The 25,990-nt window shown below is 37.9% G+C and overlaps 6 protein-coding genes across 10 annotated transcripts; 4 read left to right on the top strand and 2 right to left on the bottom strand.

The window, feature by feature from the left end:
* The first annotated feature begins 45 nt into the window (after nt 1-45).
* LOC105177179 (zinc transporter-like protein) lies at nt 46-5,172 on the top strand. Of its 2 annotated transcripts, none has more exons than XM_011100233.3 (2): nt 46-4,172; nt 4,787-5,172. In XM_011100233.3, exon 1 carries the CDS (start codon nt 1,396-1,398, stop codon nt 4,063-4,065), a length of 2,670 nt encoding a protein of 889 aa, XP_011098535.3. In that variant the 5' UTR covers nt 46-1,395; the 3' UTR covers nt 4,066-4,172; nt 4,787-5,172. The 2 variants fall into 2 exon arrangements, with proteins under 2 accessions (XP_011098535.3, XP_020554697.2); XM_020699038.2 differs by having other exon boundaries at nt 4,780-5,172.
* Nucleotides 4,795-10,283, top strand: LOC105177180 (uncharacterized). 2 transcript variants are annotated; one of them, XM_088885407.1, is made up of 16 exons: nt 4,795-5,013; nt 6,011-6,105; nt 6,193-6,290; nt 6,511-6,611; nt 6,773-6,851; nt 7,162-7,222; nt 7,403-7,449; nt 7,627-7,719; nt 7,820-7,910; nt 8,493-8,541; nt 8,762-8,878; nt 8,962-9,109; nt 9,380-9,472; nt 9,546-9,614; nt 9,913-9,955; nt 10,042-10,283. In XM_088885407.1, exons 2-16 carry the CDS (start codon nt 6,048-6,050, stop codon nt 10,140-10,142), a joined length of 1,248 nt encoding a protein of 415 aa, XP_088741533.1. In that variant the 5' UTR covers nt 4,795-5,013; nt 6,011-6,047; the 3' UTR covers nt 10,143-10,283. The 2 variants fall into 2 exon arrangements, with proteins under 2 accessions (XP_088741533.1, XP_088741534.1); XM_088885408.1 differs by lacking the exons at nt 4,795-5,013; nt 7,820-7,910 and having other exon boundaries at nt 5,886-6,105; nt 7,627-7,654.
* A 264-nt stretch (nt 10,284-10,547) lies between these two features.
* Nucleotides 10,548-16,245, bottom strand: GMII (golgi alpha-mannosidase II). Of its 2 annotated transcripts, XR_016067514.1 has the most exons (5): nt 15,520-16,245; nt 14,994-15,143; nt 14,643-14,675; nt 10,866-13,983; nt 10,548-10,773 (listed from the first exon to the last, which is right to left on the bottom strand). XR_016067514.1 is itself a non-coding variant. In XM_088885406.1 (4 exons), the coding sequence occupies exons 1-4, from the start codon at nt 16,096-16,098 to the stop codon at nt 11,233-11,235; spliced, it is 3,513 nt and encodes a 1,170-aa protein (XP_088741532.1). In that variant the 5' UTR covers nt 16,099-16,245; the 3' UTR covers nt 10,680-11,232. The 2 variants fall into 2 exon arrangements, 1 of the variants encoding a protein (XP_088741532.1); XM_088885406.1 differs by having other exon boundaries at nt 10,680-13,983.
* Nucleotides 16,246-16,822: 577 nt separating this feature from the next.
* LOC105177182 (protein transport protein SEC13 homolog B) lies at nt 16,823-18,890 on the top strand. Its single transcript, XM_011100236.3, has 2 exons — nt 16,823-17,009; nt 17,737-18,890. The coding sequence occupies exon 2, from the start codon at nt 17,793-17,795 to the stop codon at nt 18,699-18,701; it is 909 nt and encodes a 302-aa protein (XP_011098538.1). The 5' UTR covers nt 16,823-17,009; nt 17,737-17,792; the 3' UTR covers nt 18,702-18,890.
* A 417-nt stretch (nt 18,891-19,307) lies between these two features.
* On the top strand, nt 19,308-22,627 carry LOC105177183 (E2F transcription factor-like E2FE). 2 transcript variants are annotated; one of them, XM_011100237.3, is made up of 12 exons: nt 19,308-19,556; nt 19,653-19,720; nt 20,104-20,156; nt 20,239-20,316; nt 20,422-20,463; nt 20,666-20,747; nt 20,854-20,921; nt 21,007-21,079; nt 21,185-21,246; nt 21,389-21,523; nt 21,626-21,773; nt 22,281-22,627. In XM_011100237.3, exons 1-12 carry the CDS (start codon nt 19,480-19,482, stop codon nt 22,370-22,372), a joined length of 978 nt encoding a protein of 325 aa, XP_011098539.1. In that variant the 5' UTR covers nt 19,308-19,479; the 3' UTR covers nt 22,373-22,627. The 2 variants fall into 2 exon arrangements, with proteins under 2 accessions (XP_011098539.1, XP_020554916.1); XM_020699257.2 differs by having other exon boundaries at nt 21,389-21,773.
* Nucleotides 22,628-23,289: 662 nt separating this feature from the next.
* LOC105177185 (uncharacterized) lies at nt 23,290-24,590 on the bottom strand. Its single transcript, XM_011100238.3, has 3 exons — nt 24,331-24,590; nt 24,152-24,240; nt 23,290-23,617 (listed from the first exon to the last, which is right to left on the bottom strand). The coding sequence occupies exons 1-3, from the start codon at nt 24,370-24,372 to the stop codon at nt 23,467-23,469; spliced, it is 282 nt and encodes a 93-aa protein (XP_011098540.1). The 5' UTR covers nt 24,373-24,590; the 3' UTR covers nt 23,290-23,466.
* Nucleotides 24,591-25,990: the final 1,400 nt, after the last annotated feature.

Here is a 25,990-nt window from a genome sequence, read left to right as displayed (position 1 = left end):
ACCAATTACCTATATATATAATTAAAGAATTAATCTGCAGAATCGCAATTCCCAAACCCCTCTTATCAGTAGATGCAAATATGAAAGTGGGTGATGAGTCAATTATTTTAAAAAAGACGAGGCTGCGTCCATGATAATGTTTGTTTGGAAAAGATATAAAAAGGGCAACACCACTCCACTCCATGGCTACAAAAAGGGAGGAGGTGGATGTAAGGGGTAATTACTTTATCAAGTGAGAAGAAACGTCGGGGGAACTCTAATTGGGCTTATACATGGCGTAAATGTGTTGTCATAAAGAAAGATGCATCACCCAGTTGCTGTTTAATTTCTCGTACCAGCTGTATTCTTCCTTTACGTGGTTTCTGACATGGAATTCACTTTCTTCTTCCTTCTTTGCTTACAATGCGACATATAATACTATCTATCTATATGGGATATTATAGGAATTAATTCACTCATCTCATCATCCATCCAATCCACCTCAAATATTGATCCATCATTTTAGTTTTCTTCTTAATTTACTTGATGACCAAATAATTGAGGTAAAAAAGCAGTGACGTTGGGGCTTTTTCCGCCAAATAATTCTACGCTTTCAAAACTTTGAAATTTTCAACTTTCCTATACCTAGTCTTGATAATTCAATATTTTTACATTTTCCATTGATACTTGTGTTTGGCATTGAGGTTATTACTATACATTTTTACATTAATTACAACAGATTCTTGACTTTTCTTTAACTATAAAGTTTGTGAAATTTATATCATTTTAGCCAAAAATAAAAAATAAAAAAGACAACACTGTGGGAATATCAATACAGGAGCTTAACTTGGGCTCTAGCCATCATCTGTTCACAGTGAAGAAGACGCACTTCTTGTACACAAAGATGGGTTTTTATCTTGCTTCATAAAGTCGCTTTTGCGAGTTTATAAGTGATTTTACGTTTAGTTTTCTTAGTTACTGTTAGTTCATATTAGTTAAGTTTTCTTCTTCAGCTTCTATAAACGTACACCAATCTGCCATCATTTTCAGAATTACAATGATTTGTGTGAAGCCCATATGGGTTTGCGTATATCACATCCTTGGACTCATATCTATTTAAGTAATGGCCCAATGAGCAGCGGGCCTGGGCCTGGTCCTGAGTCCAGTACATCTAATTTGTTAATGGCTGATTTGCTGCATCTAATTTGGCGTACTAACTCATAATCTTTAGTCTTTAATCTTTTCCTTTTTTATTTTTTCATTTTATTTTATTACATCAGAGAGAAAGGAAAAAGGGAAAGGGGCGGTCGTTTTGGGCTTTTTCCAACAAACTATTCATAGGCGGAGACTTGCAAGTCTTGATTCACAGTCCGCTATTCTCGATCGGACATCCACTCATCACTTCTTTCTGTGATTATGGCAGATCACCACCACCACCACCACCACCGCCCCAATCGCATCTCCCTTCCCCCGCGCCCCGCCTTCCCTGCTTCTGCCGCCGCCGCCACTCCGACCCCACGTCCCTCCTACCTCCCCTTCACCTATCCACCTTCTACCCCAACTCCCACCCCCTCCAAACACCGACTTTCAATCTCCAGGCCCTCCACTGGTAGCGCCTCCACCTCCTCCTTCTCCTTCCTTCTACTCCTCCTCTTCTCACTTCGTTCCCTCTACTCTCTCCTCCCATTCTTGCGCTCTTCCCCTCCCTCTTTCTCCATATTCCCTTTCTCTTTTTTGGTCTCCCTTCTGTCTTTCATCCTCACGCTCTCCTTCTCTTTGTTTTCCTCGATATTTGGTAAAGACTCTTTATACCAAAAGTCTCAACGCCCCATTTTTTCCCTCACTTTAATCACCCAATCCCAGCACAAACTCCTCGTTGCTAAATCTCTCCTTCTCGCCGTTGTTTTTTTACTAAGATTTCAGGCGTTAAGATATTGTGGCGCGGCTGCAATGATTTTAGCGGAATTGTCCGGAAATGTGGCCGCGCGTTTTATGGCAGAAGGGAAAAATCGGAGCTTTGTTAATCGGAATTCAATTGGATCATCTAAGGTGCGTGGGTTTATTGCACTTTTTTCTGGGTTGCTTTTGTTGTCAGTTAGCTGGGATCGAGTTGAATGTTTCCCTCTCTCCCATGTAAATATTACGAGCAAAGGTGTTTCGGTGTTTCCTAGTGGCAATTGTTTGAGGATTTGGCCAATGCTGCTTCCTTTTCTATCGGGGTTTTTGGGGTGCTACGAGCGGGTCTTATGGAACTGGGGGGATATTCGAGAGCTCGGACAAAAAAGGGTTCGTTTGATCACTTTGTTTTTCACCACAGTTGTACTCTTTATACCAGCTGCTGTTAGTATGCTTGTCTTTGAAGCTGAAGGTGATAGCATATCATTGTCGAGTCTCAGCTGGCCGTTGGCAAATACTGTGGTTTTTGGTGTGCTTTTGAGTGAGAATTACACTGATGGGAAAGTAGCTGCTCCCAGAGATGTTCAAAGGGAGTATCTTGTGACCTTTCTCTGTACTCTTGTTTTGGAGTTGTTCTATTTCCCAGAGCTTTCACTCTGGGGATTGCTGATTTGTGGGCTGTTGCTGTGGATTTCCGTGAGGGAATTGGATCCCATTTATACTAATTATCCTGAACTGGGTGTCGAATCGTCTGAATCGCTTAGCACCGCGGTCATGAAGCCTATTAGGCACATTTTGAGTGAAAGGAAGTCCCGCAAGATTGCTCTATTTTTGTTGATCAATACTGCCTACATGGTTGTTGAATTTGTGGCTGGTTTCATGAGTAACAGTCTTGGGTTGATATCCGATGCCTGTCACATGTTGTTTGATTGTGCTGCTCTGGGTATTGGCTTGTATGCTTCCTACATTTCACGCTTGCCTGCAAATAGCCAGTTTAATTATGGTCGTGGGAGATTTGAGGTTCTCTCGGGATATGTAAATGCTGTTTTTCTAGTGCTTGTTGGAGCACTAATTACACTTGAGTCATTAGAGCGGATTTTAGATCCTCAAGAGATTTCTACTAGCAGCCTGCTAGCTGTTTCAATTGGAGGGCTGGTTGTGAACATTGTAGGACTGATCTTCTTTCATGAGGAACATCATCATGCCCATGGTGGATCTGGAGCATGTTCTCATTCCCATTCTCACAACCATTTGGCAGCTCATTCCCACTCTCATCACCATGATCATCATTTACATCATGACAATCTTGAAGACAAACAACAGGAATTTGTAGCTGTTGTCAGCGACTGCGATGAGCAATGCAGTGTTGGTCATGAAAGCCAGGAGCATAACAACCACCATGCAGCTGATGGTAAAGGAGAACATAAAAGTAAACAATTCCAGTGCAATGGTCATGACCACCACCACCACCACCATGATCAGCACGGCCATCATCACCAACATGTTGACCCACACGACCACAAGCATCATGTTAACATAAATGACCAAAATCAGCGCAATGTTGACCAACATAACCACCATATTCACAAACATGACCACCATCACCACCATGTTGACCAACATGATCACCATCACCACAATGTTGACCGACATGATCACCATCACGATCACCACCATAACCACGATCATACTGAATGTCTTTTGGGAGAAAAAGAAAAGAAGCATCACCATCACCATCACCACATTGACCACAACATGCAAGGTATCTTCTTGCATGTCTTGGCAGACACCTTGGGAAGTGTTGGAGTTGTCATTTCCACCCTATTAATCAAGTACAAGGGATGGCTAGTTGCTGATCCTGCCTGCTCAATATTTATTTCTGCATTAATTGTGGCATCCGTGATTCCACTGCTCAGAAATTCTGCAGAAATCTTGCTGCAAAGAGTTCCTAGATCTTGTGAGCAGGATCTTAGGGAAGCTCTTAATGATTTGATGAAGCTGAAGGGAGTCTTTGGCATTCAGAATCTGCATGTCTGGAGCTTCACTAACACGGATGTCGTGGGGACCATCCATCTTCATGTCTCAGCAGACACTGATAAGGCTCTAATAAAAAAACAAGTATCACAGATTTTACAGGATGCTGGGATTAAGGATTTGGCAGTGCAGGTCGAAAGTGTCAACTGTAACTGAGGAAAACATTTCTTACCTTCTAACCGCCTGTATAATGTGTTCGGAGAGCAAACTTTATTTTTGTCTGGCAGGGAGCGGAATGTGCTATTCAGAAACAAGAGTGACTGGTAATTTGATCACATCATTTCATTTTCTTTGTTGCATGAGTTTAGTTCACCCCTTACTAATTTCACCTAAGAATCATTTTAATGTAAAGCATAAAAGCATTTAATATATGTACCGCCTAGTTTTACATAATCCTGTGACATTCTATGATAAGCGCAAGTGTGGGAAGAGCCAATCTGCCCTTAATGAAAATTTCTAGAAAAAAGATTATTAGTCGGAAACTACTGCACAGTAACCTTCGACATTGAAGTTATTATTTTATATCCACCCATTTCTGCAAAAGCTTGCGTGAGTAAAGATAATGGTTTATGTAGATGAAAGAGCAATGCAATTAGCTTCTGTTACTGTTAGAAATAAGAGAGTTTTATGTTATGTATAAATTTGTAGTTCCCTCAGAAAAAAGTTCATCTCCAGTTGTCTATATGTGCTTTTCTTTTTTCTCTTCTCTTATAATTAGATTCATAGGCATCCAATATTTTCTGCACATTCAATGCTTGGGTAGTATTATGAAGATTCTTGCATATGATAGTTGAAATTGATAAAATTTTTAGGGGGTCAATCCCAATGTACAGCAGGGTATGTTACTCAATCAAGTTTCTTGTTTTCAAGATTTCAGGCTTTAAAGCTACGGATCATGGATCAACTTTCTCTATGAGCAGCTTCACTTGCATAGGCTATCATGGCTGGTCGTCTTTGATGCAGACCGCTCAATTCAAGCATGCGACAGATATCACAAGAGTGTCAAGATCCAATTGTGACTCCATCTCCGCGGGAATTTGTGTAGTGCACAGAATATTCAGCTCTTCTCCCCTACTCAGAATCTCAGATAGTGAAAATATTAGGGTGAGAAGTGTAGTCGTAGAACATTTACCTTCAGATACATTGATCGAAATATATAAGCTATTGCCTGTATTTAACACTTGAAAGTTACTTCATAGGATGATCTTCATGTTTTCCCCTTCTGTGGGATCAATTTTTGACATGTATCTTTTGCTGGAGTAATTTAAGATAATATAAATTAAGCACCACTTAATATATGTAAGTCTGGTTATTTATTTTATATATTAATTTGGAATTAATTATACTTAAACCCTTCTCAAAATGCTAAAATACACTTTTCCTGAAGAAGTTATATTTACGCCTTTTTAGAAAATTTCCGTTTTAAATTTGTTCTCTTTTTGTTAGTGTTTGGTCAAAAAATGCTTGCTCATGTAAGTAAAAAAAATTATATAAATTTTTAATTTTGTTTATGAAAATGTTAAATATGGGGTAAAATTGAAAATTTATATAAATTTTTTTTTGCTAGCGTGAGTAAATTTTGTCCAAATTCTAACGAAAATGAGTCAGGTATAAACAGTAAATTTTTTGAAGGAATGTAAGTATAATTTCAAATTTTTTTTAAAGAAAATATAGTTTTACATTGTCTAAATGTAATAAACTCTTAAAATTTATGTATGTTTTGAAAGTGGATAAAGAGCATATTACTGAAATGATTTATACAGTACGATCTCTGAAATTTGTAGCAACTGATAAATTATACAATTCTCTCTCATCTAAAATTTTAGATTTGAATTGTCAAAATAATGAGTAGTTTGGCAGCACTATCATTATCATTATTAGAAATAATTATTTTGCACATCTTAATCTATAGTTTGTTTAAAATTGTGGGAGTAATATTTATTAAATGTATTTATTTAAATAAAAATAACATGTTATATTGAACACACATTGACGGGATGAGAAGAAGAAGAAGAAGAAGAAGAACGTTTAAGAGTAGAATACATCTCGCAAGTCAACCTTACTTTACTGTAACTGAGTTCCAAGGTATTGCATTTATTAGGGTTTAAGTGAGGATTTTTACTTTTACCTCAACAAAAATGGAGATCAAGGAGGAGAAGGTGGTCGCGGTGATCTTGGTTGGTGGCCCGACCAAAGGTTCGATTTTTCTCAAATATTTCGAATCATGTAATCCTTCTCTTCATTTGTTCACACTTGCCCCCTTCTTCATCCTCATTTGTTCAGGGACTCGATTCAGGCCGCTTTCTTTTAACACTCCAGAGCCTTTATTTCCTCTTGCCGGTCAGCCCATGGTTTATCATCCCATCTCCGCTTGCAAAAGAGTATGTTTCATACTTGCTAAATTCATTTATTTCTTGTATGCAATACTTTATTTTCTTGGTTTGAGAATTTGGGAAATTTTCATTGTCAGTGTTGAGTGTTAAAGGTGGGATCTTGACATATGTCACTGTGTTTTATGGCATTGTTTCGGCATTGATCTAGCTAGACATTCTGTTGGAAGATTCAAATATTGTTTTGTCATTGATAGTTGCTGATGTGCAGATACCCAACCTGGTGCAAGTTTTTCTTGTTGGGTTCTACGAGGAGCGGGAGTTTGCTTTATACGTCTCTTCAGTATCTAACGAGCTCAGAGTTCCTGTCAGGTAAACCGGATGTTGTTTTTCCCTTGATTTATGGTGTCGTTCAGTTCCTTTCTTCATCTTCTGTACCTGTTGTTGTTTTTCCCTTGATTTATGGTGTCGCTCAGTTCCTTCTTCATCTTGTTTTTGTTATCCGTTTCTCTGATGGGGTTTTTATTTTCCAGATATTTGAAGGAAGATAAGCCACATGGTTCAGCAGGCAGCCTTTATTACTTCAGAGATAAGATCATGGAGGAGTCACCTGTATGTGTCACTGGTTTGAAGCAATAGAATAAACTGCCTTATATAACTCTAATTTCCTCCCGATTTAGAAGTCATATAAGTTTATCGCACATTTTGAGTTGTAACTGCCTATGATTTGTGAAACCTTAATCTCCAATTTTGCACTTTATCAAATAATAAGTCTTAACACTTATTTTTCACGTTGTATTCTGGTTTTCTTTGTTGTTTCAAAGTAGACAAAGTTCTGCCCTTGTCTTACTCCTCATCCCCCCATGATATACCTGTTTTCCTTTTGTTACATCCTAAACTGATACGCTTTTGGGTCATGCAGTCACATATTTTTTTGTTGAATTTTGATGTCTGCTGCAACTTTCCACTGCCTAACATGCTAGGTAATAATTGACTTCTTCTTCATCGGCTTCCTGAATTATTTTGTTCTTATGCTCTGAAAGATTTCACTGAGAGGCTCTAAATCATCTTCTTCACCTTGCGATAGTTCATATCATGGCTATTTTTTATTTACTTACATCTTTTCTGAAATTATGTAACTGCGCTTTATGTTTATTATTCAGAGGCCCATAAAATGCATGGTGGGATTGGCACATTGCTAGTTATTAAAGTAAGTTTCCTTTAGCAAAGTTCTTCTCTTTCTCTGAGCTGCCGTATTGCGCAAGATGATAATTTTCTTCTATTGTTATTTCCACGAAACTGTTGTCATTTTAACTCCTGTCTCTAATCCTGTTTATGCAACATGACTTTTCTAATCCAAGTACTCTCTCTGAATGTGCTTATGCAGGTTTCTGCGGAATCAGCCAACCAGTTTGGTGAGTTGGTCGCTGATCCAATCACCAATGAATTGTTGCATTACACTGAAAAGCCTGAAACTTTTGTATGTATAACAAGTAAAAGAACACATATCTCAGTTTTAGAAGTTGACTGCTGCTTCTTTCTTGGTCTTATTCTTATGTTTCTCTCCATCTCAATTACAGGTGAGTGATCTCATTAATTGTGGTGTTTATGTCTTTACTCCGAAAATTTTTAGTGTCATCCAGGAGGTATTTCTGCTCAGAGAAGATAGAGGTTAGTCATGCTGCATAACGTATCCTTGGTAATACTATAATTTGTTTTGTCCATCGTTTACGACTGCTGGCAAGTAAGATTGCTCATCCTTGGAACCTTTTTTTGTGAAGTCATGTCAACTTGACAACACGTTGCTACCGTTGCTTCAGGCAATTGTAAATTCGCCAACATTAAATTCTCTGACAATTTCTTCTGGTCTATAAACCTATTTATTCTCTTCTTCAGTTAATATAATAGCTTGGTAATCCTGTAGGAGGAAGCCTGTCTGAGTTTTGATGCATTTTTCCTTCATGAGAGAATCAGATTAAACAAGAACAATGTGGATGATCTTGTTTAACATCACCAGTACAATAGTTTCTAAACCTTATCTAATACCACCTAGACTTGTCTATCTTCAAAAAGCCCTGGTGCGCAGCAACTTAAAGAATTTCATCTCAGAATTGTGATGTGAGTCATCTGACCTGATACCTGGGCGGTCAATTATAATTCCACAACCTAGAATTTATAGAGACCAGCTCTGCCGACAGTTATAAGTCCACTGGACCTTTGCTATCCACTTATTTTCTGTTTTTCTTGTTGCAGCTGATTTACGCGATGTATCTAGCTATGAATCCCCGCAACTGGCAATAAGGTATCATAAGCAAGGGTGCTTCTCATCTAAGGGTTCTGTACATTAGAGATATAGAAAAACAACTTTATGTTGCACTATCAATGGGACAGAGCAGCATATACTGTTTAGTGCTTGGTCTCATCTGATGCATGTTTTCTGTTGCTATTTTATGTTTTTATGTGAATTTAAGCTTTGAAGTCCTGCTTCGCTTAATCATCTGGTTGCTTAATCTTTCATTTAGGTCTCTTCCTTCAGATTTTGTTAGGTTGGACCAAGATATTTTATCACCTCTTGCCGGTAAGAAGCAATTGTATACATATGAGACCATGGACTTCTGGGAACAGATCAAGACCCCAGGGTAGGTACTTCTTATTCAGCGTATATCCTCTTCCTCATCGTGTAGGTACTTTGACCATCATCACTGACTCACATCTTCATCAGAATGTCTGTCAAGTGCTCTGCTTTATATCTTGCTCAATTCCGATTTACCTCTCCACATCTGCTGGTCAGTGGAGATGGGAAAAGGAATGCTACAGTTGTTGGAGATGTCTATATTCATCCATCAGCAAAAGTACATCCGACTGCAAAGGTAATTCAATTAAAAATGGATGAGTTCTTCTCTTGGTCGCATGCTGGTTGCCAAAAGTAGCTTTATCATCTATTAGCGTTCGGGATATAAATTCTCTGCAGCCACTTCTCACCCAGATATCCTTAATTGTAAAGAACTTGTGAAAATATCATTATTTATTGCATTTCTGCAAGACTCAAACCATGGGTCCAATGCACAAGCTTTCTTGGTGTAACTTTATGTCAAGCATAAATTGTGCTTGATATTAATTTTTCTCTTGCTCGTTAACAGATTGGACCCAACGTCTCGATATCAGCAAATGTTCGTGTAGCTGCTGGTGTAAGGCTTATGAATTGTATTGTGTTAGATGATGTAGAAATCAAGGTATGTAAGTTCGGAGAAAAAGTTCATCATATCATTCAAATGAATCGAGTCTAAAATATTTCCTCTTTGACAGGAGAATGCTGTTGTTATGCATGCTATTGTCGGATGGAAGTCATCTCTTGGGAGGTGGTCGCGAGTCCAGGTAGAGTTCTAGATTTTTCTTTTAGCTGTACCAAGTTTTTGATATTACACCAAAAGATGATTGCCAAGGCACCAATGGCCCTGGAGTGTTTATGAAATATGGCCCTTCTCTAGGAATAAGGAATATAGAACTATTGTTTAAATTCTTTTTGCTGCACTTTCTCTGGTTGCAGAAGTCATTCACCTGCTTCATTCAACATATAAGGCGTTTTTGTGTTTTTAGTAGAAATATATGCATGACTACAAACAAAATGCATGTTCCTATATTATGTGGCTAAATATCTACATCACTGATTCAGGCTGATGGAGACTACAATTCAAAGCTTGGGATTACTATCTTGGGTATGCCACTTTGATTTTTCACATTCTGCCCATAGGTCAAATTTGTGCTGGCTGAGACTGAGATTGAATTATCATCTCTGATGCAGGGGAGTCGGTAACTGTTGAAGAGGAGGTGGTTGTGATTAACTGCATAGTTCTTCCAAATAAGATGCTCAATGTAAGCGTACAGGAAGAGATCATCTTGTGAGGTTTAGCAGATCTCAGAAGCCTCACATATTTTGGTTTTTTTCAAAAAGATAAATTATACAGAAATAGTGATTCAAATGCAATTCGAAATTGTTGTTTTTAGTCAACCGTGCAATACAAGGAGATGATTGCTTTTTTTTAACTGAAATCGTCATTGACAAATCACAAATTACTCCAGGTTTTTCACATGTTATATGAATCAGCTTTAAGGCTGCATTCTCCAAACATGTCATATCCCCAAAAGCCATACATTTTAAGGTTGAGCTATCAATGAGCTAATTATCACATTAAGAGAACTAACAATGTCATCCTATGGGCATAAGCAGTTCATATTTTCTATAGAATCCATTTTACTGAAATGTACTTTGTATGCCAAGAAGCCCACTTGCTACACATGGTTCATCACTCATTAAACTGGACTAGAAATTGCACCAATGGTAGCTAATACATCACTTGCCATTCTTGCTCATTACATTTATCCACTCAAAAGATAACTAGACTTGACTGCAAATAAGAGAACTATAATGGACAGTCGAAGAGGATAAGCACACTGTTAGTTAGGAACCAGAAGTGACATCAGATCTGAATGGGGCTTGGACGAAATCGAAAACACAAGGGCTAATTAGCAGTACCTGTTATCAGAAATGATTTTCAACGGTAACGCTATCACATTTCTAATCATCTATTAGATCTTGTAAACTTTCAGCTGAAGTAAAATACATACTATTTAGTGTTAACTCATTTCTTCACCTAAGTTCTGCAAGGAGTGCCGCCCACATTTCCTAAATTCAGCACCTTTGAAGATCACCAGCCAAATATGCAGTTCTTGTACAGGATAACAGCAGCATCACGCCAAAAGAAGTTCTCCCTGTATCTATTAACAAAGTTAGGGAGCACAAAATATTTCCCCAAACCTTTTGATGCAAACAGCAACTAACTCTACAAAATCCCAGGAGGTTCGGCAGCAAGATCTTTCACTTAATTGCAACTTCACGATGTAAAATTTCTGTTTCAATCATGAACAAAGCTCCAGAATCAAGAGAAGTAGCAGTTGGACTCATTCCATGGTTCATTACACTCCGCACCAATAATCAGAAAGTATTATATTCCCTAGGCTGTAATTGCAATTTGTAAGCCTGTATTTCCATGGGAGGGATAAGGACATGCCCTTCCTGAGCACCAATGCCAAACTGCTCACTATAGCCAAGCATATCAATTTCTTCGTGTAGAAGATTAATAGAAGTAGCTTTTGCACTCAAAACAGCAATCTCTTTGAACATATCAAACAGATTGACTGGCTCATCAGCTATAGCCGAACACCGCGACCGGCCTTTTCGACAAAATGAAGAATCCCAGTGTCGCCTATGTAAAATGAGAGCAAACTTGGGTTCTCCAATGGGCTGCTGAGAATATTTGTGAGGTTGAGGAACCTTAAAGCCCACAATATGTAAATCACATGGCAAGGAAGTCGCCAAAGGAGAGAAGGATCTAGGAGGTGGCTGCATGGATATTGATTCAGGGGTTTTAGCAATGAATACATGTATAGGATAGTTCAAGTGAGCACCAACCAGATGAGAGAGAAGAGAGGGGCTGAGCGGATGAGGATTCAGAATGGGATTTGCAGTTGATGAAATATTAGACTCCACCAAGATGTGAAAAATCACATTCATGGGATGATTATCCATCACTCCTTGGCCCAGACCGCGTCCATCATCTCTTACTAAACGACGATCAAGCATGATCTCCAACCACCCATTTTTCAAGCTAGCCACACCTAGGGACTGCCTAGTATGAACAGAGAAGCGTTCTCCATTTGAACCTTGCATAAATGCAAGAGAAGGCATTGGATAGTAATTTCCCTGCACAGGTATCTTGTCATAAGTTTCCCTACGGCTCATCTGGTAGCCATTCAGATCAGAGTAAAAGATTCTCTCGTTATCGACATCGGTTTTATATCTAGCTATCAGTTCTTTATCGTCAAACTCATTTCCAAGAAGTTCAACATGATACTCTTTCTCAATGACAAATTCCTGTATGCTACTATCACCATTATATATACGGGTACTGTGGGAGATTGGAGCTTTCTCCCATGCTGTGTTTGGATAAGAGAAAACTTCCTGCACCAAATGGCCCTCTGAGATCACCATTTCTCCACCAGCTTGTGTGATAGGCTCAGCATCACCATTTGGTTTGAAGAGGTAGGCTCCACTCTCAGTGCTAGAGTACATACTTATTTCTTCACCAACTATATTCAATTCAACATTCTTATGACTTATTTTCTGCAACAGGCCATGACTTACATTAAAGGTGAGCTTCTGATGAGTATTGCTGATTTCAACTGTGTCACTTTCTAAATTAGAGCAGGAATAATGGTGTGGGCAAGAAAGCAGCTTGGATAGAGTGGAAATTCTCAGACTAGCTGGTTTGGCCTTCTCACATCCAACAAAACCGTTCGCAATATAATAAGTCTGCAACCCCATAGCAGGAACAGATGATCTCCAATAAAGACGATGTCTACCTGTAAATATTTTTTTTCTATCATGGCGCAGTTCAGGAGAGATCTGGCTCTTGATACATGTCCAGTTTGAGTCCAATACTGTAACATCTGGTCTTTCAACAACCACCATCACCACCTCATTTCTTATTTGCTCCAGTGAGTTAAAAAGGATCACAGCCTGTACAGTTCCTTCATGAGCACTAATCGCCCTGTGAATGGGTTGAGCATCATATCTAGATCTTGTTTGTGCTGGTTCAAAATTAGCTGGATTCTGATCATTTCTTTCATGGCGAATTCCAAGCAAAACTTCAAAAGCCTTGGACATAAAAATTTGCAAGTCCTGTAAAGCCATGTGCATCCGTGTCCCATAGTCTTCAACCACGTGATCCTTAGCTGTACCAGTCACACCATCATGATGTTGAAATAGAGCTAAGTTCCGTCTAGCAGAAATCAACTTGTATGCAAAACTAGTAGGCAGCTTCTCACATAGTACTCTCTGGCAGTGACCTAGTAGAAAAGCCATCATCATTTCTGCACCGCGAAGAGTTTGCTCCAGTACACGGTCAACAGCCTTGAAGAAAGGCCTGGAGACATAATAGCCACTCCAATAGTCTTGATTTCTATCAGCATAAGTAAAGAAGTCACCAGATAAAGAGGGGAAGCCTCCAATCTCACCAGACCCAATCTCGCTATTAAGTGAATAATTTATTCTGTCAGCCTCCTCACGCAGGGTACGGAAATAATCATCCAGAGTACCAAACTTAGCTTCAGCGTTCAAGCTAGGATCAGAGTTAATATAATCAAACAACATTTGATAGTTTCTGAACTGTGCTTCTGCTTCATCAATACTGATGTAGCGGAAATCATCACCGAGGGGAACAAGAAGTGTATTCGTTCGATAAAGTACAGATTTCTTGCGGTACTGATCCAATAGTTTAAGTGCCCTCTCCTTCACATTTTCCTGCGCAGTCTCCACAGGATGTTCTCCCCAGGGACAACGCTCGTAAACAAATCCACGCATTCGAGCAAAGTCAAACTGGCAACAAACAGCAGGCTCCGGACCACAGGTATGTGGAATATCATAAGAATAGAAGGGCATCATGTGGACAAAGATATCAGTTGTTTCCTCAGCATCCCAGCTCTGCCTCCATACATACTCCAAATTCTTATGCCGTGCCAATTCCTTCTTCAGCTCATAATGTGTTCTCTGTATCAGCATGTTCTCAAAACCCATGCGACGGAGAAGATACGCCATAGTGGATGAATAGCCAAATGGATCAATTGACCATGAATTCCTGGGAATAACTCCAACAGTTTCATTTAACCACAAGTTCCCTTCTGTGATCTGAGGCAACATATATTATATGACAACATAAGTCGATAGGAAAAAAGAGTATTGTAAATCAAATCAGACCATAATGTCATGTAAACAAAACTTCCATACCATACACAAAAAAAGAGGCAGGACGTCTGTGTGATGGTGATATGGATAATGTAACAGGATATATTTGCTTCCACTTCAAGAACATTACATGAACAGGCTCATACGATAAGCATCAGTAAGATGAGATACAGATTAAAGTGACAAAATTGAATGAGCTACTGCCAAAGCAACTTTCCCCATGTGGAAATCAGTTCTTATAAAAGAAGATCATGGATCATTTAAACATGAATATGAGGTCAGATGCTAAATAATAACTTTGGACAAATATCAAGGTCTGTATGTCCCAATATTAATTTAAAAGTAAAAAATATGACCAAGTAGAAAGTTCATCCCTGCCTGCTTGCATTGGAAGTTTGCTTATAGTTACTACTATATGCATGGGGGATAATCCACTGGAAATTATAGCAGACTCCTATAGATGTAGGCATAGGGGACTAGTGATACCCATGCAGTTATTCATGTTTAATGGAAAAACTCAATAATTCACCTTGCAAAGAATGCTAGCTTGAAGTCTATATATATACTCACCAAAAGAACAAAAACTGAAATCACACATTTACCTGTTCGATTATAGCGAAATAATGTGAATTAGCCTGCGGGAAGATAAACAAATAAAAAGTGAGATTAGGTAACTCTACATTGGTGAATCAAAATATCAAGCCATTTACACCAAACAGGAAAAAGAATACATAATTATATGACTGAAACAGTCCCCATAGATATACTCACAAAAATAGCTACGAGGTTAAACCCAAAGTGCAAAGTATTTGTGTAGTTAAAAAATGCAGCTTAATTAACTCGATGGGTTGTGCAAATTCAAATTACATGAAATTTAAATATACAGATGCAATAGCATGATAAATGAATAGATTTGATCCAATGCTTAACAGGCAACTGGGAGTTAATATTACCTCGTCATTCATCACCCATCCACCTCCGACAATTTCCAGCTGTCCATTCCGTACTAAATTGATGAAGGATTGTCTCTTCGCACCTGAAGCATCTCTCCACCATCTCTCCAAATAAGACATCTCTTCCCATATAAACTTTCGTCGGTTGTCCTACACTCGAACCAATCAAGTTCAGATCTAGAAACTCAAAACCCTCAACTCAATCACTTTTTAAGTTTGAATAAGACTCGTCTAAATCAATGATAAAATAACAAGCAACCATAATTTAGACATCACAGATCATCTCGATGTATCAAAACAGCAAACTAGTTATTCTGTTACAACCTCTAAAGGATTTATACTGCAATGATGCAGCTACGGGAGCAACAGAGTTACGTTGTTTCATTTCTACCTAGAAGCTTAGGACCTTGAAGTCATAAAAGGAAGTTAACTATGACAGAACTGAATGCAACATTCGACCAGCCACATCAAACTGCGAACCGATCTCAGAAATTCAGTCTAGGCTTAATCGAGAAAGAATCGCAACCTTGGAAAGAGTTTCGACAATAGTGTCAAGAATATGCCGAGACTGCCGATCGTAATACTCCTCGACAGTGAGCTTCCATCCAGGGTCATTATGCGAATGCGGCACCACAAACACCTTCAATTTCTCCTCATCCCACTCATTCCCTTTATAACTCACGCGCCATCCCTGTTTCCAGGGACCGCCATCCTCATCCAGGAACTGGATCTTATCATAGAGGTCTTTGGTAGAAATATCTACAGAGGCTGCCAAAATGGTATCGTTGGGGAACTTGTGGAGGAGAGGCTTGCGAGACCTGGCGGAGCGGCCTCGCAATGTGGAAGAGCGGAAAAGCAAGGGTTTAGGTACAGCGGTGGAGCGAAAGATGATGAAAAGGAAGAACAAGAGGGTGAAGCATAGGCAGATTCTGAAGAAGTTTGAGATGAAGAAGTCGACGAAGGCGGTGGTGGTGCGTCTTCGAGACTTGCGTGGTTGTTTGGGTGTGGATTTGGTGGTGGGAAGGAGGGATTGAGGCCAGGCGCCGGCAGAGCGGCGGGAGGAGAAGGGCATCTCAGTGGAGCGAGATGCGTTGATTTTGATCATTGGTGAAAGAGTGAGGAGATGGGGTTAGTCGAGGAACTATTTACCTGGTGCTTCTACTTGTCCAGATATCATCAAATCAGCTTTTTGATTCAACCAATGGAATTTTTGTTAATTACTTACCAACATCATCAATCATCATCCACCCCACCCCCCCTTTTTTCTCCCATATTACCAAAATACTAGAAATACAAATCATGATCCAATGTTTTGACCATTCTACACTCCTCTCCTGTTACCTTTCTATCTGTTTACCCCAAAAATAATTACAAATCTACCTCCCTACTACTAAAACTAATATTTTATTCAATAAATTCCATCACATCCTTTTATAAATTTATAATTACTCATCCAATCCTCTAACAAATACCGACCAACATTCATTTCATGAGCGTATTTGTAATTTTTTAAATAACAATTGGAGTATTTACAATTACAAGAGATACCCTGTTTTTTCTAGGAATATGTGTAAAATTGAGAATTTTGAGCATTGTTTAATTATGTAAATGATACATAATATTTGAAATACTAAATACTAACTATTAAGTTTCACCATCATTTAAAATAATATTATTTACCAATTGTACATTAAAATGTTAACTATATTAATTATGTCTAAATATATTTTTAATTTTTTAAAAAGAAAATTAAATTAATTATGCTATTTTTCGGAAAAACAAACAAAGTGACATTATTAAACCACCTCATCATATCCATCATCGGGAGACAATAAACTCATTCATGATACGACTAACATAGCAACCAAACGTACCCTCATTTGATATGCAAATTATCGTTGCTTTTTAGTGCTGTACAATTGCAGTTCCCTCCAGCATTGAGCTGTGGCGTTCTTTTCTTCTCTGCTCTTCCCTGCGGTCCGGACCCATCTGATCGGACTCTCTCTTCTCTCTCTGGTAAAGCCCTTTTTATAAATAGCATGACCATTTGTTTTTTCTTTTTCTGGAGGGGTTGGGGGAATTTATGTGAATTACCGTTTCTCAGTTTGTTATTTTTCATTTGTAAAATTTTGAGATCTGGTATTGAGGGAAGTCTTCGATCTATTTATTTGATGTTCAAGCATGTCTGTTTCTCATATTTCTTCGAGATCGCCCTCATGCAATTCATGTTTCTGGTTTCGGGATTTGCGTTGTCCGAGTTAGATTGTCGCAGAAATCACGCATTTGCAGTCTTCTGCAGACTAAAATAATTAATCTCGACTTACATGATTTCGAATTTTTTCACCATTGGCTTAATTAATGTTTTTGAGGAAATTGAGATTTGTATGTTGCTTTAAGACTGTTTAATGGGATGTTATCTGCAGAAGCCTGAAACTAGGTCGTGGGTTGCTGATTCGGGAAGATGGATATATTTTGAACAGAAATAAGAAGTCACTGCAATAATTTTGAATTCTGTATCGCTATTTTGATTAATTGGTGCCCTTCTGAGATACTAACAGCAAAAAATCTTATGATCCCAGTGCTATTTAATGCTTAATTGCTGTATCTCTGATATTTATTTTGCTCTACGGTGGGTTAATTTGGTTTGCTGGATAGGCATAAAAGGAATTGGAATAATGCTGAGGCTTGTTTGAGGAATGATAATTACCTTTGTATTAATATGCTTTTGAATTAAATATTACAGGAGTTGAAAATTTGACGGCAATATAGGAAGTTCTAATCTATAACCAACAAGAAAAGATGCCTGCACAGAAGATAGAAACAGGTCATAACGATGTTGTTCATGATGTGGCCATGGATTACTATGGAAAAAGAGTGGCAACGGCATCATCTGATGCCACTATAAAAATAATTGGTATCAGTAACAACTCTACTTCTCAGCATCTGGCGACTTTGAGTGGGCATCAAGGTCCAGTCTGGCAGGTAGCTTGGGCGCACCCCAAGTTTGGCTCGGCACTTGCTTCCTGCTCTTATGATGGTAAAGTCATCATTTGGAAGGAAGGTAATCAGAACGAGTGGTCACAATTTCAAGTTTTCACTGACCACAAATCTTCTGTGAATTCCATTGCATGGGCACCTCATGAGCTGGGATTCTGCTTGGCTTGTGGTTCTTCTGATGGGAATATTTCAGTCTACACAGCTCGATCCGATGGTGGCTGGGACACTACAAAAATAGACCAAGCACACCCTGTTGGTGTCACCTCAGTTTCATGGGCCCCCTCGATGGCCCCAGGCGCATTAGTTGGTTCTGGGGTGCTGGAACCTGTTCAGAAGCTGGCTTCTGGTGGCTGTGATAACACAGTGAAGGTGTGGAAGCTATGTAATGATAACTGGAAAATGGACTGTTTCCCTGCCCTACAGATGCATTCCGATTGGGTGAGAGATGTTGCCTGGGCACCAAATTTGGGACTTCCAAAGTCCACTATCGCGAGTGCTTCTCAGGATGGCACAGTGGTTATATGGACTGTGGCCAAGGAAGGTGATCAATGGGCTGGTAAAGTTTTGAAGGACTTTAAGACTCCTGTCTGGAGGGTGTCATGGTCTCTGACTGGAAATTTGTTGGCCGTGGCATCTGGTGACAATAACGTCACACTATGGAAAGAAGCAGTTGATGGGGAATGGCAAGAGGTTACCACAGTCGAGCAATAGAATTCAGGATTATTTAGATGCTGAAAGGAAAATAGAAAGGAGATCTATTTTGTTTGTCTATTTATACATGTTTTCCATTGCTGAAACCAATTTCGTTATTTGGTTTTGCTGTACGCAATTGATTGTAGTTCGTTTTCTATAGGATAATGGGTTTACCAAACTTATGGAGAAGGTTGTGATCATGGTAAATCTCCTTCCTGGTTTTCTTATGCTCTGTTTCTGATATATATTCTCTCTCATGTCCTTGATCGTGTTTTCGTGCCACTGTTATTCTTAATTAAAAATCTAATGTTTATAACTCATAACCATCCATGTAAGTGCAAATAAGACTTCCTGCTCACCTCTAAGGTGGGCTTCTGGTATATTATGAACTACTGGTGAGCTATTTGTCTTTGCTATTGTTTGAGTGTACATCACCAATGATGGCGATATGAATGGTTCGGATTTACGTTCAGTTTCATGAAATGTCGATGTCCCTAAAACGGTATAGACAAACTCTATAAACAATCACAATTACAATTTACAGTAAAAAGGACAAAAGAAAAAAGTAGGAAAAACAAGGGTACACATTGGACATTTTACTTCTCCCGCGCTTCAATCTGAATTCAAATTCCCGCGGCCCATCCACAGCACACACAGTACACGCACTACACAACGCTCTACAAATCTATAACTCCACACCCCCCTCCCCCCCGTTCAAAAATCCTAATCCGCCATGTCTATGATTCCCGCACTTCATTTTCGATAGTCTCTGTAGCTTTCGAATTGGTTTGTTGGAATGGCGTCTCGTGATTCCCGCACAAAGGACCCTCTTTACAGCCGCAAGGAGAAATCTCTCAGCGTCTTATGTACCAAGTAATTCCTATATGTAAAAACCCACCCACACAGGCACTTCTGTTTGTGCATGAATATCACCCTTGTTCTTGATTTAATGATACTTGTTTTTTGAAGTTTCTTGAGGTTGTACAATCGTGATGGTGTGGAGTCTATCGGACTGGACGCTGCTGCTCTCCAGTTAGGTATAACTCCCACAATTTAACCTATTTCTTTCCCTGTTATGATTTGACCTTGTTGAGTATCTCCATGTTTGGACCTTGCCTTTAAGCAATGTAAAAAGTAAAGAAACTATTTTGCTATGTTTGGAGCAAAACACAACAAAAATCAGATAAGTTGGGGGATGAAATTGCCTGAGACTTTTATCTATTTGTGAGTCTACATTGTTTTCATAATGCGAACTACATGTGAAAAGTTTTCTGAGTTGATACTTATTTTGAGGAAAAGGACACAGGATGAGAGTGAGTTTTCAAGCTTCTGCCATTCCTTGTACTAAAATCTTAGATCCACATGGCATGATACAAGTTTTAGTTGCATGCTTATTCTCTCTATGGAATTCTCTGTCCAGGTGTTGAGCGGCGAAGAATATATGACATCGTGAATATTTTAGAAAGCATTGGGGTAACTTTCTTTAGGCATCTTATCTTTAGTTTAATCAATTTTATAATTAAAGAAATTCAAATGAGAAGGAAAAAAATTTCAGGTTTTACGCAAAAAAGCTAAGAATCAGTATACTTGGAAAGGTTTTGGTGCGATTCGTGGGGCTCTGAAGGTCCTCAAGGTGGCCTATTCTTTTTGTTGTTTCTGTCTCTGAATGAAAGTTTCCAGAATTAGGCCCTAAATCTTAATCACACACTGACCCCGTTGTACTTGGTCTATTTTACAGGAACAGGGACTGAAAGAGGAGTTTGATACCTATGATGCTAATGTATCTTTTTAAATTAATTTTGAATTCAAATGCTTTTTCCTTTTGCTGTCACAACACTCTTTCCTATAGTTGATTTATGTTCTGCAGAAACTGCATTAAACACCTTAAGAGTAGTATTTCAAGGATAATTCCAATCTTGCATGATAACAGTATTCAATATGCTGATCGTACCATCTACCTGTTTATGGATTTCTTCTCCAAGGTCTCAAATTGGAAAGCATGTAGCCTATCTTCTGACTCAAAGATGAAGTGGCAAGAAAAATGCTCCGAACCCGATAAAAGTGGTAAGTTTCTTCTGTTTCTGCTTAGTTAATATTTTGCTTAGAAGTTAAAAAGTTTGCTTGTTCAGTTGCTGTCCATAAATTGGATATCCTTCGTGTGGTCTTATAGAACACAGGAGAGAAAAATCATTGGGGCTTCTGACGCAGAATTTTGTCAAGCTTTTCCTTTGTTCTGATGTAAGTGATAGTAATGCTTCTATTTCGGTTTGAAGAATCAAAGTGAATACAATAATTTGATTCAGGCCCTTTTTTCCCTCTTAAGGTGGAATTACTCTCACTTGATCGCGCTGCATTAGCTTTGCTAGGGGATAGCAACGACCCAACAGCGATGAGAAGTAATGTTTACCTCCTTGCTATGCTCTGGGTTTATCTCTTTATGGTGAAATATGGGGCAAAAGTACATTGCAGTTTTATATTTTTATCTTTAAATACTTCTGCAGCAAAGGTCAGACGCTTGTATGATATTGCAAATGTGTTCTCATCTATGGAACTTATTGAAAAGGTTAGTTTGTTAACAACATTGCAACTGTATTTTCATTTATGAAACTAAGAGACTAGTGTATTTTTGTTTTAGACATGATCCCAAACAAGGAATTAGAGAATTAATTGATAGTTTATCAATGACATTGTTGGCAAATTTACAGATACGGGATCCACAGAGTGGAAAACCGGCATTTAGGTGGATAGGTATGGAAAGGACTTCCAAATATGGATCTTCTGCTGCATTGGATGTGAAAAGCTCCAAGAGGAGAGTATTTGGGACTGAGATCAGTAATACGGTAGTGAAGAGATGCAATGTTAATTCTTCAATTGATTTGAATATGGGCAAATGTTTGAAAGACAAATCAAAAAGTGTAAAAGACGACTTATCAACTGCGCAGCATGAGAAGCACGTTTTAAAGGAGTTTGTGTTTGGTCCCTTCACTCCAAATGTAACCAACTCAGAGGCGCATTTAAACAAAAATCATAGGCGGATACCAGACTGGGAGAATCTCTCTTGTGCTTACCAACCACAGTATCGCAACCAAGGTACTTACAAAATTTTTCAGCTAAACAATTCGGGGTCTGTATATCTTTTGAACAAAATATGGGCGCGCACTCAACCAGCGTAATTTCATGTTTGTCAAGCATCTGATTCTGATGACGATATAGTGTTCGACGCCCATTGTTATGATTACTTAAGTAAATCATCTTTACTTTCTCTGCACCGCAGCAATTATTAGTGGCATCTCGAAAGGCCTTCATTCTTTTACTTTGTCCACTGGTTGCCAAAGTTTGCATATGCATGCATTTCCATGCCATAGTTCTCCAAGTTGATGGGTATATTCTATACATACTCCTAAATTTGCTCTAGAACAGCATTGATGATTGTTTACAGGATCTTTTTCTTTTCTTTTCTTTTCTTTTCTTTTTTCCTCTAAGGTTGGGACTTGGTAGATATTAAACTAGATTTTCATGCATAGAATGTAGTCTAGCTTGTACTTTTCAAAGCTTTGCAAGCTATGATAATTTGACATTTTTGCGAATGTTTTGCAGCAATCAGTGACCTTTTTCATCATTATGCTTCTGCATGGAAATCCTGGTATGTTGAAGCTGAAGAGAAGCAGCAGACAGGACCTGCATCCTAATGCACCTTTATTCTTTACTTTGATTATCTTCTCTTGAGATTGGAGAGTAAATTCTACTTGGATGTATTCTTTTGATATAGCAGTAGAATACGAACATCCTCTAGTACCAGTTCTTAATATGCCCAGCCACACGTGTCTTCCCTGGTCCGAGACATTTGCTTGGGACATGATACTTCATCACATAAATGATACTTGTGTACATGCTAACCATCTAAGCATTTGATTCCAAATACCACGTTTCAATGGTGAAAAGTATTGTCACGTCTTTTGCAATTTACCTTTACGAAATAGAGATCAAATTCATCCCTAGTCATGGGCTAATTTGGCTCACCAAGTATGAGTTGGTTTGTGGTCTTGTTAAATTTTCTGTTCTCATCGAAGGTGTTGTAAGTTGTGCCCCGTGGAAGAGAGAACTAAAGAGATTGGATATGTAGTGTAACTGGAAAGAGAACTAGAGAGCATCTAACTCTAGTAGAGCATTCCATGTAGAACGTAACCTGACTGTTTTACAAAGGCGTGATGGGCTTCCATAACCTTAACGCTTTGCTTCTTTGTCACCCTATATAATTTTTTTCCATTACATGTGCTCTACCCTACATTTCTTCCTCATTTTTGTCATAGAACTCAACCATGAGATAGTAGTGTATCTTTCACTCCCAGGAGACTTATTGTACATCCGCCTACATTTGTCACATCTCACACCCAAACCCGAGTATACCTCAACAGAGATCCAGAGTTTGGGCATTATTTGCATCAATATAAGTGTTAAATATCACTTGATCAATGAAATAAAAGAGCAACAGCCTCACTCTTTGCCATCTTGGGCAAAAAATTAGATCGACCCACAAGTACCCACATGTGAAAAAAAAATGCAACTGAAATATTTCTACTGCAATTGAGAACAAAACTATAGAATGTGTTGAAAATCATGAAATAGATGAATTATTATTCAGGACTCCATACCAATATCTCCATAAATTATTCAAACTTACTGTGTTCTAAATCCCCCTTATTTTTTGGGGGCCAATTAGAGACAAAAAAATGCATTTTCAATAATTACTATACTCTAGGAGACAATTGTAATCAACAATAAATTAATATTTAGGATCGGTGAAGAAACTATTTATGGATGGCATGATTTCAGGAGCTCTGTTGCGAACAAACTTCCTCAGGGCGTGTTCAGCATACTTCTCCCCCTCAGCAAAATTATCCAACACACCAGCAGCTCTGTTTTCCTTAGTCACCCTACATTCCGCAAATACAAGTATATAATCTCATCATTTTCATTCGAAAATAACACAAAAATGATCATTTCTTCTGTTTAAGATTGGGTGAAACAATAGCAGTATGGTGAATGAATAATGCATGTGCCAGATTTAAAGATAGTAATGCATCTTTTATTCTTTTCTCCCTCGTACAGAAATTGAAGGTTTGAATTTTTAAATACAGAAGAAACTTGTCGTGATAATAAGAAAATTCCAAGTAGAGTAAGTACAAATATAATGGTGTACATGATTGTCATTAGTAATAGATTATAGAATTAATGTATTGAAGCTATTGTGAATTATTTAATTTTTATTCTCTGGAATCACTTTTCCCTACACTAATTTGAAATTAAAAACCAGATATCATATAATTGATTAAATTGACATACATACATCAACAAATGCATAACATAGAGAATAATCAATTATCATAGAGTCCGATTATCGAAAGGCAGGCGATGTGTACAGAGATGTACACTTTAAATCCAAACTGCAAAAAGCCACAGAGCCTTACCTGACTTCAGGGTTAATACAAATGTTACGGACCAACTGCATTCCGCAGATCCCGACGGCGACTCCAACGGCAGCGAACAACGGATAGACCTAAAAGTATAACACAAGAAAAATCAGATCTGGTCAATTCCTCAACCAACAAATGATATTGAAAAAAAGCGAGAAGATCTAGGGAGGGACCTCGGGGCGGAGCCATCGCTTGAGAGTAGTTGAGGAAGCCATAAATCTAAGTTGAGGCGGACCGGATTTCACGACTGAATGTATAAAATGGTTCGAGGAGAAACCAGCCAACGCGTTTCTTCAGGTTCAGGGATGGAGAGGAGACGGAAATGGGAAATGAATACAGCTGGGTTTTCAACTTGGGCGACTTTTCTCGCGTGGAACATACGCTGTGCCCTGGCGGCTGCTGCTGCCGCCTACCCACGACTTCCCTGCCAAATAAATCATTTCAAATAGCTAAATTGTTTTTTTTGTTTTGTCCAAAAAGGAAGCTATTTTCCATTCTTTAATCCTACTATTGTATATAATACATTAAATTTGCTTCTTTCTTTTTTGGATCGCCACTAATTTCTTTCAAAAATCATTTTATAAATCAACTGACAATAATCTAACTGAAAATTAATGCTTATAAAGCCTTAGAAATGAATGACTAAAATTCTAAATTCTCAAGCCATTTAATTTGGTGTTCCAACACCTTCACCTACATCAAAATTAAAGGGTGGTCATATTATGTTTATTTTGAGAAAATATGTCATTATAGTTCAAAATATTTTGAAATTTAAATAAATTATTTCGCTTAATATAACATAATACATGAATGTATATGACTCATAAAATAATTATACGTCTGTGTTCCATTTAAAAAAAAAAACACACAAATAAAGGGTAATATTATAATCATAGCAAACGATTGTTTGTGGCCAGAAAATCCCAAATCCCAGACGCATTTCGCCCAAAGAAAACGAGCAATTGGCTGAATTTGGAAATATAGTGGAAATCTTTTTTTGTTCATTCAATTAAATTTGAATGGCCCAAACAAATGGATGTGAAATTTGGAGCTCGAATTGGAATTCGTGGCGGCAAATATATATTGATTCATATAAAGGTATCCATCCAGTAGGCCCATTATTAAATATATATATATATATATAAATGGTTATTGGGTCTATCTATCAAACACCAAATATTGGAAGTCTATTCAAATGGGCCTTCTTTCAATAATTCCCATTCATTTTTTCTTTTTTTTTTCTACTCCAATCTAATTCTAATCCATTCCGTCCTCATTATCTAATAAACTTCTCATTTCATACAAGATTTAGGATTATATAATTCTATTAAATTTACCTTTCAAAAATTAATAAAATTATATATTATTTAATTTTAGAATGTAAATATATTATTAATATAAAAAGAGGTCCTGAAAACCTTAATGCAGGCCATGATGAGAAGATTGCACAAGTAGCAGAACAACAGAGCTGACTCAGCATCAACATTCACATTTCAGATTTCTACTACTTTCTTAATTGGAAAATATTGCAAAATACCCCCTATTATATAAAATTTATTAAAAACTTACCTGTGTTGATTAAATATTTTTTTTAAAAAAAGCCCCTATAATTATAAACTTGTAAAAGAAAAAAAATGAAGTGCCTTACATGCGCTAAAAATGAGTGTGGTATAACATTTTGACCTATTTGTTTTCTTAAATCTTGTGTACACTTTCCTTTCTGATAATTGCACCTAACGCTGTTAAATTTTATATCACATTACTATTAAATTTTTAGTTATTATATATTTCTTTTTTATTTTAATGATCATCAAATTAAATTTTAGTGTATCA

This window comes from Sesamum indicum, linkage group LG9 (assembly GCF_026168435.1).
Source record: "Sesamum indicum cultivar Baizhima isolate 11 linkage group LG9, ASM2616843v1, whole genome shotgun sequence".
NCBI classification, from domain to species: Eukaryota; Viridiplantae; Streptophyta; class Magnoliopsida; order Lamiales; family Pedaliaceae; genus Sesamum; species Sesamum indicum.
This window is presented reverse-complemented; position numbering and strand designations above follow the sequence as displayed.

Excerpts from the sequence above, each read along its gene's own strand:
- LOC105177179 (XM_011100233.3), top strand. The coding sequence starts at position 1,396 with ATGGCAGATCACCACCACCACCACCACCACCGCCCCAATCGCATCTCC.
- LOC105177180 (XM_088885407.1), top strand. The coding sequence starts at position 6,048 with ATGGAGATCAAGGAGGAGAAGGTGGTCGCGGTGATCTTGGTTGGTGGC. Across the intron at positions 7,223-7,402 it reads TCCACTGCCTAACATGCTAG|AGGCCCATAAAATGCATGGT; the intron begins GTAATAATTGAC and ends TTTATTATTCAG. Across the intron at positions 9,956-10,041 it reads GCTTGGGATTACTATCTTGG|GGGAGTCGGTAACTGTTGAA; the intron begins GTATGCCACTTT and ends TCTCTGATGCAG.
- GMII (XM_088885406.1), bottom strand. The coding sequence starts at position 16,098 with ATGATCAAAATCAACGCATCTCGCTCCACTGAGATGCCCTTCTCCTCC. Across the intron at positions 15,144-15,519 it reads TTGTCGAAACTCTTTCCAAG|GACAACCGACGAAAGTTTAT; the intron begins GTTGCGATTCTT and ends GTTCGAGTGTAG. Across the intron at positions 14,676-14,993 it reads GATGGGTGATGAATGACGAG|GCTAATTCACATTATTTCGC; the intron begins GTAATATTAACT and ends ATCTTCCCGCAG.
- LOC105177182 (XM_011100236.3), top strand. The coding sequence starts at position 17,793 with ATGCCTGCACAGAAGATAGAAACAGGTCATAACGATGTTGTTCATGAT.
- LOC105177183 (XM_020699257.2), top strand. The coding sequence starts at position 19,480 with ATGGCGTCTCGTGATTCCCGCACAAAGGACCCTCTTTACAGCCGCAAG. Across the intron at positions 20,157-20,238 it reads ATATTTTAGAAAGCATTGGG|GTTTTACGCAAAAAAGCTAA; the intron begins GTAACTTTCTTT and ends AAAAAATTTCAG. Across the intron at positions 21,080-21,184 it reads CGACCCAACAGCGATGAGAA|CAAAGGTCAGACGCTTGTAT; the intron begins GTAATGTTTACC and ends ATACTTCTGCAG.
- LOC105177185 (XM_011100238.3), bottom strand. The coding sequence starts at position 24,372 with ATGGCTTCCTCAACTACTCTCAAGCGATGGCTCCGCCCCGAG. Across the intron at positions 24,241-24,330 it reads AGCGATGGCTCCGCCCCGAG|GTCTATCCGTTGTTCGCTGC; the intron begins GTCCCTCCCTAG and ends TTATACTTTTAG. Across the intron at positions 23,618-24,151 it reads TGTATTAACCCTGAAGTCAG|GGTGACTAAGGAAAACAGAG; the intron begins GTAAGGCTCTGT and ends TGCGGAATGTAG.